This window comes from Stegostoma tigrinum, chromosome 18, assembly GCF_030684315.1.
Source record: "Stegostoma tigrinum isolate sSteTig4 chromosome 18, sSteTig4.hap1, whole genome shotgun sequence".
NCBI lineage: Eukaryota > Metazoa > Chordata > Chondrichthyes > Orectolobiformes > Stegostomatidae > Stegostoma > Stegostoma tigrinum.
In genome coordinates this window covers 15,842,171-15,856,475 of record NC_081371.1, presented here as the reverse complement: position 1 = coordinate 15,856,475, position 14,305 = coordinate 15,842,171, and the positions used below count along the sequence as shown (strand labels likewise).

General features: G+C 43.2%; 1 protein-coding gene across 3 annotated transcripts in view; it reads left to right on the top strand.

Moving 5' to 3' along the window:
• Window positions 1-14,305, top strand: part of LOC125460698 (receptor-type tyrosine-protein phosphatase zeta-like) — a 242,061-nt gene that overhangs the window by 35,456 nt on the left and 192,300 nt on the right. For all 3 annotated transcript variants that reach the window (XM_048548418.2, XM_048548417.2, XM_048548419.2), the window contains exon 2: window positions 13,115-13,180. In XM_048548418.2, the coding sequence (XP_048404375.1) occupies window positions 13,115-13,180 (66 nt within the window). The remainder of the gene's footprint in view (window positions 1-13,114; window positions 13,181-14,305) is intronic.

Here is a 14,305-nt window from a genome sequence, read left to right as displayed (position 1 = left end):
GCCACAACCGCCCCAAGAGGATCCCCCTCGTTCTCACACACCACCCTACCAACCTCCGGATACAACGCATTATCCTCCGACACTTCCGCCATTTACAATCCGACCCCACCACCCAAGACATTTTTCCATCCCCACCCCTGTCTGCTTTCCGGAGAGACCACTCTCTCCGTGACTCCCTTGTTCGCTCCACACTGCCCTCCAACCCCACCACACCCGGCACCTTCCCCTGCAACCGCAGGAAATGCTACACTTGTCCCCACACCTCCTCCCTCACCCCCATCCCAGGCCCCAAGATGACATTCCACATTAAGCAGAGGTTCACCTGCACATCTGCCAATGTGGTATACTGCATCCACTGTACCCGGTGCGGCTTTCTCTACATTGGGGAAACCAAGCGGAGGCTTGGGGACCGCTTTGCAGAACACCTCCGCTCAGTTCGCAACAAACAACTGCACCTCCCAGTCGCAAACCATTTCCACTCCCCCTCCCATTCTCTTGATGACATGTCCATCATGGGCCTCCTGCACTGCCACAATGATGCCACCCGAAGGTTGCAGGAACAGCAACTCATATTCCGCCTGGGAACCCTGCAGCCATATGGTATCAATGTGGACTTCACCAGTTTCAAAATCTCCCCTTCCCCCACTGCATCCCTAAACCAGCCCAGTTCATCCCCTCCCCCCACTGCACCACACAACCAGCCCAGCTCTTCCCCCCCACCCACTGCATCCCAAAACCAGTCCAACCTGTCTCTGCCTCCCTAACCGGTTCTTCCTCTCACCCATCCCTTCCTCCCACCCCAAGCCGCACCCCCAGCTACCTACTAACCTCATCCCACCTCCTTGACCTGTCCGTCTTCCCTGGACTGACCTATCCCCTCCCTACCTCCCCACCCACACCTTCTCCACCTATCTTCTTTACTCTCCATCTTCGGTCCGCCTCCCCCTCTCTCCCTATTTATTCCAGTTCCCTCCCCCCATCCCCCTCTCTGATGAAGGGTCTAGGCCCGAAACGTCAGCTTTTGTGCTCCTGAGATGCTGCTTGGCCTGCTGTGTTCATCCAGCCTCACATTTTATTACCTACTTATGACCTTGTTTACCAGCCACGCAACCCATTTGCCTCCCTATTCAGCTCCCCTCGCTGCTACCACACCAACGTGCCACTCTGTTCACCACTATCCCCCCCCCAACACATGTCACCTCATTCACTGTTTTTTGCCTCTGCTAGCTGCCACCTTACCGCACTTCCCACCAGCCCCCTTGCCTACATGCCTCCTCTCCCACCTTGCTTCTTATTTGATTTGTTCATTCAGTGACTCACAGCATTCACACTGATCCCTTTGGCTGTCATATTGTAAGTCTGTGCCTGACCCCTGACCCTACAGTGCTGTGACAATTTTCAGAGGAACACCATACTTCACCTTGCCAGTGAAGCCAGGATTTGGAGACCCACGTTAAATTTAGGACTGCACCAGGATGTAGGAACATTTGTCAGAATAATCAATGATTGCTGCTCATCTTAGGATCTGGCTCTAGACTGAAAACTGTCGCTTCGCTGCAACAAATCATCGTTTTTGTTTTTTAAAAAATGAGTCTCACTGGGACTGAGGCAGGAAATGCATCATAATTGTAAGAATAAAACAGAACTAAGATGTGACAGAAGAAGTATTTGAGTTGCTGGGAGTGATGAGTCCTGATTGCTGCAGTTAAATATGACTTGAAGTCCGTTTGACTTAGAACTTTTCAGTTTTGTTGTGCAGCATGACCAGATCCTGTATGAAATTAATTCCTTGATCACCATTTCATAACCACAATTTTTAAAAGGCCAATCACTAGTAGCCCAAGTTTAATTTATATGTGCACTTTGCTACCCTAAGGAGTTCAATTGGCTTACCATTTAGACTGTTTACATTGTGTTTTGGCACAATTAATCTGTGCTCTATAGCTTCCTAACCACTCCCGGGGGAAAATTGCATTAAAAGTAAAGCAATGTATAGCCTTTGGTATTCCACAATCTGTCTTGCTGCAATTGAACATTTCTACATTAAATGTTTCAGACTGCATGACGTCTGAATGAATAACTTAGCCAGCAAATGTCATTGATGTATGACATGTATATCTTTGATCCCTGTGAGGGGTTCTTTCAATTTTGTATTGACGTGTCCAATCGTACTAAGTGTGTATTGAATATTTTTTAAACTTCTTCAGCAACACCAGCATTGCTAGGAAGGCTATTTCATACCGATTGATCAAAAGTCAGTAGTTTTGTCTACAATTTACCATTCATGTGGTTGAAGCCTCATTTTGTGCTATGAATTCTCATTCACACACTGTTCTCCCAGAAATGTCTCTAGTTCAAAATATTTCCAATGGAATTGACCTTGGTTTATTGTAAAAGTATGCTTCCATTCAGTTGCAAGTTTTGTGCTATAAAGGTGAGACTGAAATATTGTGCAGATGAAATATTTCTAAGAGAAGGTTGAATTTTGACAAAAATCAAAGTCTTCCTTTTTGTTTGGAGAGATTCATGGAGAGGTTCTGTTGAAATTCTCTGGTGCTCATCTAATGAATTATGCACCACAATGACCCCATTCCTGTGTTTGCCAGCAGCTGAAGTGTTCACCGCTGTCAGGACCGTCAAGGATTCTCATCACCAATTTTTTTTTTACTTTTTTTTGTCATACTTTAAAGCCCATTTGTACACCAGGTCAAAGGCGGCCAAATGCCTTTTTAACCATCCTCTGTCTGACTATCACTGATCAAATTTTGCCTCACTAAATGTCCATAAATCCTATCCTTTATCATCACCTCCAACAATTTATCCACTACTGAAGCCAGTCTGTCAGGTCTATAGTTCCCTGTTTTTTTTTCCCCTAAAGGTACACCATTAGCTACCATCCAGTCATCAGGCACCTCAGCCATGGTAATAGACAATGGAAATATTTTTGCAAGGGATCTCTTAACTTCCTCCCTCACTTTCCATAATACTCTGGGATACATTTAGATGTGGTCCTGGAGATTTATCCACCTTTATATTCTCAACGACCTCCCGAAATTCCCCTTCTGTAATGTGAACTGCTTTTGAAGTTTCAAAAAGTTTATTCCTATGCTAATCTAATCTCTAGATTCCATTTCTTTCTCCACAGTAAAATCATCTGATGCAAAATATTCATTTAGTATCTCTCCCATCTCCTGCTCAATGTATTTGCAGAATCTCTTCAGGTTATCCTTAACATTATCTGCAGTGCTGTTTCATGTCCCGTCTTCTGCCTTCCTGATTTCTCTCTCAAGAATGCCATGTGCCCTTTACATTGATTTTAAGAGATTCAATTGAACCAAGTTGTCTGTATATCTGAAGTAAGATTCTCTTTTTTATTCCTGACTAGAGTCTCAATGTCGTTATTCATCCATTGTTCCTTAATCTTTCCAGCCTTATCCTTCACTCTAAGAGGAACAAAATGCCTCTTGTCATAACACTGTTGAACACCTCCCATTTGTCACACTTCCTGCGACTAGCCTACTCCATCAACTTTTGAAAGTTTTTGTCTCATACCATTAAAATTTGCCTTACTCTAATTAAAAGCTATAACTTTTGTGGAACACTTATCCTTTTCCATAACCATTTTGAAATGAATAGAATTATGATCGCTCGCCCAAAAATGTTTCTCCACTTTGACACCAGTCACCTGCCCTGCCTTTTTTGCCAAAAAGAGGGTCTAGTTTTGCTTCTTTCCTAGTAGGAAATAAGAAAAATGTTATTGAAACTTTTTTAGGCGTAAATATATTTAAGGGCGTATGAGGTACAGAGTGAGATGGCTAGTAATTTAGAAAAGTTATTACCTCGCAGGATCAGTCAGACAGGTGACCATCGGGAAACGTAGTTCAAAAGTTGACTATACCTTTATCAAATAGACATTCAGTTTTTGGAACAGTTGAAGGGGATAATCTCTCCAAGGAAAATGGAAAAGGTCAGTCAGTTATTGGACACTTGGAATGATTCTTGTGTTAGACAGCATTTGACAAGATTTAATAGGGTGATAGTTATAGGGCATTCTCCTGTCGGGGCATAGACTGGAGATTCTGCAGCAGTAAGAGTAGATCTAGGATTTTGTTTTAGCTTTCCTTGTTCTAGGGTTAAGGACTCCTCTAAACAGTTCAAGCATAATGTTTAGAAAGGTGAGATTGAGAGGCCAGAAGCTAATGAACACATTATCGTTTTTAGCATTTCAAAGTGAGAAAAGATAAAAGCAGTAGACTGAATTTAAGAGAAGAAGTCGAAGAGTTTTTTAAAAGTGGAACTTTTGAAAGTAGTAATTTCTGGTTTATTCCTAATGCCAAACTCTCAATGAGAGAAGGAACAAGAGATTAAAAGGAGATAAATCAAAAGCTGAAGAGTTGGTACATTATTCAGAGATTCAGGTTTTTGGATAATTGGGATTTTTTTTGAGATTTTAAAAAAATACCTCTTCAAAGAAAGGATGGGCCTAACCTAAATTGGAAAGGGACCAGTATCTCAACAGGGAGATTTTGCTCATTCCATTAAGGGAGAATTTATTCTGAGAGAAAGAGAGTGCGAGAAATCTGAAGTGGAGGTGTAAACAGAAGGATTGATGGGGAAGGTTCTGAATGTGAAAAGAGTACATCAATTTGGAAAATAGAAAGAGACCAGGGGAGAGTCAGCATATATCAATTCTGAAGAACTATATTGCATTTATTTCAATGCAAGGGGCGTTCACAGGTAAAGGCTGATGAACTCAGGGCATGTGTAAGAACAGGGGATTGGGACATCGTTGCTATAACAGAAACTTGGCTTAGAGATGGACAAGACTGACAGCTCAATATTTTGGGTTTTAGTTGGTATAAGAAAGTCAGAAAAGGAGGCAAGAAAGAAGGGGGGTGGCATTTTTGATGGAATACATTACTACTGCAACTGGGGAAGATATTTCACTACTTAAACAAAATAATGTTAAAGTGGCAAAAAGTTATGTATATCAAATATATAAAACTTAAATAAAATCAACCAATTATCTGAATTTTTAAAAAAACTCCTTCGATAAATTCCTCAATTTATCTTGAGCCAATCACATTAGGACTCCTTGAAACCAAAACACAACTCCCTTATTTTACAAAAGAATCTTTGTTTGGTTTTTCAAAAATAAAAATTTGTCCTCTGAAGTTTTATCATCTCTCACATTCTTCTACATGTTGAGTTGCCCCTCTCTGCAACACAGCATGTAACCTTTAATCCCACAAATTACTCCCCAATTTGCCCACAACAGCGCTGGGCCCTCAAACACCACCTCATCTAGACCTCCAGAGAACAGAACCCAAGGGCTGACAGTGGCCAACCAACTTCACTTGGAACGACAGCACGAATAGCTGAGTGACCGGATACATGGTTAATCTCTGCACAGTTCCCTGGCTGACCTATTACTAATCCCTGGACTGTTTGTGTTGGACCTATAGGATTGACCATAATGATATGGAACTATAGATCCTATATGCCTCATGTGGTCAACTGAGCATGTCCAAGCCCTTGAACTGAGATCAGACAATGCCCTTGATGGACTGGGTTGACACCCTCGACTAATCTCAATGATTCTAGACTTGACCGAGGACTTGGCCTTTTATTTGGAGTGTGCGTGTGCATGTACTGCATAAGTTGCTGGCTCATACTGCAGGTGTGACGTTGACATAGCATGGTGCCATACAGCAATGTGACCATGCCTTGCCTAATCAAAGCCAGTTGCCTGGTTTTGTGCCTTTGCTAAAAAGCAAGGCAAGGTAGGAGCACTGTGAGACTAAGTTCTGAATGATGCAGCAATATGCAAAAAGAGAGGTGCTGTGAGCATCCAAATCTTTTTTTAAAAAAATGAGCAAATAAAGAGCTAAGGGATCCATCCAGCTCTGATGCCTCTGTCTCTGTCTCTAAACCTATGTGATTAACATTGTAATAAAAGATGCTAGTGAGCTCTGATGTGGTATTGAAATGGTCAACAGTATTATAATTAAGTCGTAGATATGCCATGATGATATGGTAAGGCTGATTTAATGTCAATAGCAATCTCTATGGACAGGGTGTGTGGGCAGTCACTCATGAAACAGAACCTGAGATGTTGGGAACAGTAGGGCAAGACTGAGGTCTGGATGAGCAAGTGGCAAGCTGTCAGGCACTTGCTCTGATTATCATAACAGGAAGTGCTGGCATCTAATTTGTCTTTGTTACCTCCAGGAGGAAGAAGCAACTTGCATATAAATTGTGTATTGCATGCAGATAGGACCCTTGTTGCTCATTAACCAACTCTTCACTTCTCTGTTATAACCTTGGGTGTAAAAGCTTAATATTTTTCCTCCTGTCTGTGATCTCCCCAAATTTTCACAGTTGAATCCCTCTTAACATGTCCAGGGATTTGGACGATTCTACCCAGATACTCTGTCCTGCTCAGGAGAGGATTTTTTTGCAAGACAGGATCGGCAACAAAGTTTGCTTGAGTTTTTTTTAAAAATCACAATTCTTGACCTTGCTTGCAGTCTTCAATTTATTATTCATTCATAGCATGCAGCCGCTGCTGGCAAAGCCAGCATTTATTGGATCATCCTTAATTGTGTTTGAGAAGGTGATAGGTGAGCTGCCTTCTTGAACCATTTGTAGTCTGTGTGGTGTGGGTGTTTCCACAGTGCTGTTGGGAAAGGAGTTCCAAGGTGATGATCCAACACAACAAAGAAGCAGAGATCTAGTTCCAGCTTTAGTGAATGAGGAGTGACTTGGAGGTGAACATGCAGATGGTGTCACGAGGAACTCAGCAGGTTGGAAGATCAAATTTGAACATTGCATAATTTAACTTCTTTGTGAAAATTTTTTTCTTCAAACATATGTAGGGTAAAACAAAATAAAAACTTCTTTTTTAAAAAACTTGTCTGGTCTAAATGAAAACATGTCATTTGCTGTTTGTCTTCTGTAATTAGAATACCTTTCAAACTCATTATTTACACTTGTAAGGTAACTAAAGTCATGGTCTAAAAATAACAGAATTTTAACACTGCTATTGTTTGTAATTTACAAACTTTTTTTGGATGCAATTTTAAAAACATATTTCTTGCAGCAATATTGGTTTAAAATAATAAAAATGTTATCATGATGCACTGTCAGGACCATAATGTTAATCTCCAGAATAGTTACAAGAAATCACAACCATCTTCAATTTAAGTCCAATTTGTAATCAATCGATTTTTTTCGGTGACTCTTCCTCAGAACTCGAGTCACTTGACCTGAAACATTTAACTCCAGTTTCTCTCCTCAGTTACTGCCAGACCTACTGAGCTTTTCCAGCAATATTTGTTTTTTGTTTTCTTGTTGTTTCTGTTTCTGATTTACAGTATCTGCAGTTTTTCAACATCTGACCATCAAAGTAATATTTTCATGGCTTGAAATAATTTTAGTGGGCATTTATAGCAGTCAGATAATGACTGTGTTAACCAGCAATGAGATGAACTATAATTGGATTGTTCCTAGTTTGGTTACTTTGAGGAATTTGCAACAAATCTACTTTTCCACAAATTTGAAATACTGCATTGCTGCGACTTGATTTTAATAGTTAATGATATTCAGAGTTGATTTGAAAAGGCTATTGGCAGTTTTGAAACATCTTGGATCAGCTATCGTACTGCTAATAAACTCCACAGCTGATTTATGACTCATCCTGGCAGTTTCAATATAAACTTCCTGGGCTCAGAAAGGAAGTTGACTTAATTCTGTGACTAAGATAACAAGGTGTCGAGCTGGATGAACACAGCAGGCCAAGCAGCATCAGAGGAGCAGGAAAGCTGACGTTTCGGGCCAAGACCCTTCAGAAATGCTGTGTCTAACTTGTTGCCCTGTGCTAGTTTCCAGTTCATCTAGATTCACACAGAAGCTTAACAGTTCCACAGGTGCTATTGATCAGCAGAGTAGGTCTTCCTGGGTGCAATTTTTATTGTAGTATTTAAAACATTCATATCTATTATCTGTTCTCCCCTGTTTAACACAATTATTTTAAACACACATTAAGACATGAACAATTCAGTTTAGAACATTGTAGATGGGAAGAAAAACAATAAAAATGGTGCAGATAAAATTACTTTCTGCACAGTGAATGTCAGTTTTCACAAGTTAATGATTTAATGATTGATTATAACGAATTGTTTGGGTTTTTTTTGCTTCCATTCACAAACATAGGTAAGACACAAGCATTATCATCAAAACAAAATTAAAAACACACAGTACACTCCTCAGCCCTTCATCCTAACAAAAGCAGGAATTACTGGCACAACTCCACAGATATGGCAGCATCTGAAAGGGTGGTTGAGGGGGGAGGCAGAGAAGAAAAGCAGAGTCACCATTTTGGGCCCAATGACCCTTCAGCAGAGAATGCTGCCAGACCTGTTGATTTGCACCAGCAATTTCTGTTTTTTTGTTTCAGATCTCCAACATCCGCAGTTCTTCATTTTTTATTCCGATCCATCATCAACTGTGCGCTACTTTAAAGGCAGTTAACAGAAAGGAAACATAAAATTGGATAAGGCCATTGACCTTAAGGTTGTGTGACTAGTGACCTGTTAGGAGGGTTTATAGTATCATGCAGTGCAACTTTGAATTTATAGGGAGAAGCAAGGGCATGCAATGACGAGAGTAAGTATTGAATTGGGGATGCACAGCAACTCAGTGGTTAGCACTGCTGCAGTACAGCATTAGGGACCCAGGTTTGATTACAGCCTCAGGCGACTGTGCAAACTCCCCAAAAACATTCTCCCCACATCCACGTGGGTTTTCTCTGGATGCTCCGTTTTCCTTTCATAGTCTAAAGATGTGCAAGTTAGGTGGATTGGTCATGCCAAACTCCTCATGGTATCCAGAGATATGCAGGCTACGTGGACTGGGCACAGGAAATGCAGGGTTACAGGAATAGGATAGGGTTTGGGATCTGGGTGGGATGCTTTTCAGAGGATCAGTGTGGACTCAATGGGCCAAATGGCCTGCTTCCACACGGTAGGGATTCAATGATTCTAAATGTCTGAAACGTTTTTCAGTGGTACTTCAGTTTCACGTGCAAGTTTCTGTTACTACTTAAAAAGACGGAGAAGGAGGTAGAGAGCTTATCAGCATCAGTACTAGGAGGCAAGTTTCTCTGATTGAAAAGCCTGTATGCAGCAGAAAAGTGAAAGAACTGCGGATGCAGTAAATCAGGAACAAAAAGCAAAAAGTTTCTGGAACAGTTCAGCCGGTCTGGCAGCACCTGTGGGGGTGGGGGGCAAATAATTGCAATTAATGTCCCGTGTCCCTAAAGGATCACCAGAGCTGAAACGTTAGCTGTGATTTCTCTTCACGGATGCTGCCAGACCTGCTGAGTTTTTCCAGCAACTACTGTTTTTGTTACAAATCTAGGGCTATTGCATCAGGCATAAACACTGAGGAAAAATATCTTCATTTCTGTTTGTGAATATTTCGCATTCCAGATGTTCAGTCATGGAGTGGGTTCAAGACCACAATTGTTAGATTTGTGGATATAAGGAAATCAAGGGATGTCAGAATAAGGTAACAATATGGAACTCATGTAGATTTGCCATGACCTTTATTGAATGGTGGAGCAGATTTGAAGGGTTGGATAGACTACTGCTTCTCTTCCTTTTTGTATTCTCAAATTGCTGATTCTGACTTGGATTCTTCTGACATCTATTTCTACCCTGGACCTTCAGAATGTCAGTTCATATCTAACAAAAGTACCCAAGAACCTCTGCAGGTCTGGCAGCATCTGTGGACTGACAAATTGAGTTAATGTTTCAAATCTTGCTATTAATACTGTTCTTCAGAGCTGAAAGGTGTGGGAAGATATGTTGTTGACATAGGAGTAGGAGCAAGTGATGCAGGTATCCAAAACAAAAGCTAGAGTGCTCAGGTAATAAAGGCAGGATGGTGTTCTTTAATAGGAGTAAATGATAGGTGTGAAAAGGTGAAAATGTATCTGGTTTGCTGAGAGCGAAGCCAAAACAACACAATACAAGATAACAAAGTGTGAAGCTGGATGAACACAGCCGGCCAAGCAGCATCTCAGGAGCACAAAAGCTGACGTTTCAGGCCTAGACCCTTCATCTGAGAGAGGGGGATGGGGAGAGGGAACTGGAATAAATAGGGAGAGAGGGGGAGGTGGACCGAAGATGGAGAGAAAAGAAGATAGGTGGAGAGGAGAGTATAGGTGGGGAGGTAGGGAGGGGATAGGTCAGTCCAGGGAAAACGGACAGGTGAAGGAGGTGGGACGAGGTTAGTAGGTAGGAAGTGGAGGTGCGGCTTGGGGTGGGAGGAAGGGATGGGTGAGAGGAAGAACAGGTTAGGGAGGCAGAGACAGGCTGGGCTGGTTTTGGGATGCAGTGGGGGGGAGGGGAAGAGCTGGGCTGGTTTTGGGATGCAGTGGGGGGAGGGGACGAACTGGGCTGGTTGTGTGGTGCAGTGGGGGGAGGGGAAGAACTGGGCTGGTTTTGGGATGCGGTGGGGGAAGGGGAGATTTTGAAGCTGGTGAAGTCCACATTGATACCATTGGGCTGCAGGGTTCCCAAGCAGAATATGAGTTGCTGTTCCTGCAATCTTCGGGTGGCATCATTGTGGCACTGCAGGAGGCCCATGATGGACATGACATCTAAGGAATGGGAGGGGGATTTGAAATGGTTCGCGATTGGGAGGTGCAGTTGTTTATTGCGAACTGAGCAGAGGTGTTCTGCAAAGCGGTCCCCAAGCCTCCGCTTGGTTTCCCCAATGTAGAGGAAGCCACACCGGGCACAATGGATACAGTATACCACATTGGCAGATGTGCAGGTGAACCTCTGCTTAATATGGAAAGTCATCTTGAGGCCTGGGATAGGGGTGAGGGAGGAGGTGTGGGGGCAAGTGTCGGACTTCCTGCGGTTGTAGGGGATGGTGCCGGGTGTGGTGGGGTTGGAGGGCAGTGTGGAGCGAACAAGGGAGTCATGGAGAGAGTGGTCTCTCCGGAAAGCAGACAAGGGTGGGGATGGAAAACTGTCTTGGGCGGTGGGGTCGGATTGTAGATGGTGGAAGTGTCGGAGGATGATGCGTTGTATCCGGAGGTTGGTGGGGTGGTATGTGAGAACGAGGGGGATCGTCTTTGGGCGGTTGTGGCGAGGGCGGGATGTGAGGAATGTATTGCAGGAAATGCAGGAGACGCGGTCAAGGGCGTTCTACACCACTGTTGGGGGAAAGTTGCGGCCCTTGAAGAACTTGTACATCTGGGATGTGCGGGAGTGGAATGCCTCATCATGGGAGCAGATGCGGCGGAGGCAGAGGAATTGGGAATAGGGGATGGAATTTTTGCAGGAGGGTGGATGGGAGGAGGTGTATTCTAGGTAGCTGTGGGAGTCAGTGGGCTCATCCACAGAACAGTTCATTCACTTCACCAACACCTTCCACCCCAACCTTCAGTTCACCTGGGCCATCTCCAGCACATCCCTCACCTTCCTGGACCTCTCAGTCTCCATCTCAGGCAACCAGCTTGTAACTGATGTCCATTTCAAGCCCACCGACTCCCTGCAGCCCAATGGTATCAATGTGGACTTCACCAGCTTCAAAATCTCCCCTTTCCCCCACCGCATCCCAAAACCAGCCCAGTTCGTCCCCTCCCCCCACTGTACCACACAACCAGCCCAGCTCATCCCCTCCCCCTACTGCATCCCAAAACCAGCCCAGCCTGTCTCTGAGATAATGGGAACTGCAGATGCTGGAGAATCCAAGATAATAAAATGTGAGGCTGGATGAACACAGCAGGCCAAGCAGCATCTCAGGAGCACAAAAACTGACATTTCGGGACTAGACCCAGCCTGTCTCTGCCTCCCTAACCTGTTCTTCCTCTCACCCATCCCTTCCTCCCACCCCAATCCGCACCTCCATTTCCTACCTACTAACCTCATCCCACCTCCTTGACCTATCCGTCTTCCCTGGACTGACCTATCCCCTCCCTACCTCCCCACCTATACTGTCCTCTCCACCTATCTTCTTTTCTCTCCATCTTCGGTCCACCTCCCCCTCTCTCCCTATTTGTTCCAGAACCCTCACCCGATCCCCCTCTCTGATGAAGGGTCTAGGCCCGAAATGTCAGCTTTTGTGCTCCTGAGATGCTGCTGGGCCTGCTGTGTTCATTCAGCTTCACACATTATTATCTTGGATTCTCCAGCATCTGTAGTTCCCATTATCACTCACACAACACAATACAACCAAGATACGTGGAGTTGGGGGTGACAGTTGTAGGGATTGGAGAGCTCTAAGTGAAATGGAGAAGCGAGATCATGCTCTGAAGTAGTTGAATTTAACATTGTTTCCCGAAAGCTGTAAAGTATCTAAGTGGGAATAGAGGTGCTGTTCCTCCAGCTTACGTTGAGCTTCATTCCAACTCTATAGCCGACAAAGGAGGGAGATGTTGTTATGGGGGCAAAATGGTTTACTGAAATGGCAAGCAAATGGAAGGTCATGTTAATTCTAATGCTCAGAGCAGAGTTATTCTGTAAAGCGGTCCCCAGTCTGTATTTATCAATATAAAGAAGACGGCATTGTAAGCAATGAATCCAGCAATCTAGATTTGAAGTAAGTAAAAGTGAAATGCTGCTTTGCTTGGAAGATTTGTCTGGGATCTTGAATAGTGAGGAAGAAGGTGAAAAATTCAGTGTTACACCTTCTGTGATTGCAATGTAATCTCTTTATTTATCAATCTCTAATTGACCTCAGGATGGTTCATCAATTGTAGCTCATAAAGTCTCCAAGTTACACGCACACATGCATCTCGGTGTACAATACATTTGTATATTAAATGATCTACGTACGATACCTGAACACACAAGTCTATTTCGTCTGTTTAAAAAAATATAACTAAAGGTTTGCTAATATTTATACCCAACACCTTGGGACAATGGTAGTTTAGTGGCCCTTGACGTATATAGTTGATGATGTTTTTGATCCAACATTAGATCAACTACGTACATAAAGAATACCCAAATGTAATTGAAATATTGGAATGCTTCCATTTGTTTTGGCAAAGTGTTTTTTTGTGTTTTTCTGCTAAAGACTTTACTTTATTCTTCAGGTGGGACATATGGATTCTACAGACAGCACAACAATATCTGTGACAATTTGGATTGGTCATACACCGGTAAGCAATTAATTCCATGCAAAGACCTATTTTACTAACCACTGCAATTTTAACTAGTCACGAAACACAAGACAAAACTTGCAGAGTGCCAGTGTGTTAGTATAGGTTCATTCAAAAATTAAACTTAGCAGTACAACCTGAAGTCTGGTCTTATTTCACAACTAAATATTTGCTACTGCTGTTGTTGGCCCTCAGGGCCTCATGGATGTCCAGTCTTGAGTTGCTAGAGCTGTGTGAAGTCTGTTTCCATTGAGCACAGTGATAGCGCTACACAACACAATGGAGGATTATTCTCAGCGTGAAGCATGACTTTGTCTCCACAAGGCCTGTGCGATGGTCACTCTTAGCGATACTGTCACGGGCAGCTGGCAGATTAGTAGGGATGAGGTTAAGTATGTTTTTCCCTCTTGTTGGTTCCCCCACCACCTGCTGCAGACCAAGTCTAACAGCTGTGTCCTTTAGGACCTGACCAGCTGAGCTTTTCCAGCAATTTTGTTTTTGTCACAGAGATAGTAGGAACTGCCAATGCTGGAGAATCTGAGATAACAGGGTGTAGAACTGGATGAACTCAGCAGGCCAAGCAGCATCGGAGGAGCAGGAAAGCTTGACGTTTTGGGCCAGGACCCTTGTTTGTTTTTGTTCCTGATTTACAGTCTCCACAGTTCTTTTGGTTCTTGTTTCATGATCATCAATTGATTCTTACTTCCAGATTTTTAAAAAATTCAACTTCCACTTGCTGTGGCAGGATTCAAATCCAGGGCCCCAGAACATTAGCTGAGTTTCTGGATTAATAGTCTAGTGATAATACCACTAGGTCATCACGTCCCTTTTGGAGGTTGGGTGGGTGGAGATGCTGGCGGCGGCAGGCAATGATCACAGAAGTATTAATGACTAATGTAAAGTCAATAATTTAAAAAAATAAAAAGCTGAACACTAGAGTTGAGGAAGGAGCCTGTGAGTATCTCGTGAAACTTGAGCGAGGGAGGCAAGTTTGGAAAATTACATATCAAACTGTAACTGCAAACTCATGCAAGTAAGGTGTTAGTCAATGGAATAGGGAAGTGTTAAAACTGACTGCAGAGGCTCCTATTCAGTAAGAAAGTACTGAATGAAATGGTGAAAGAT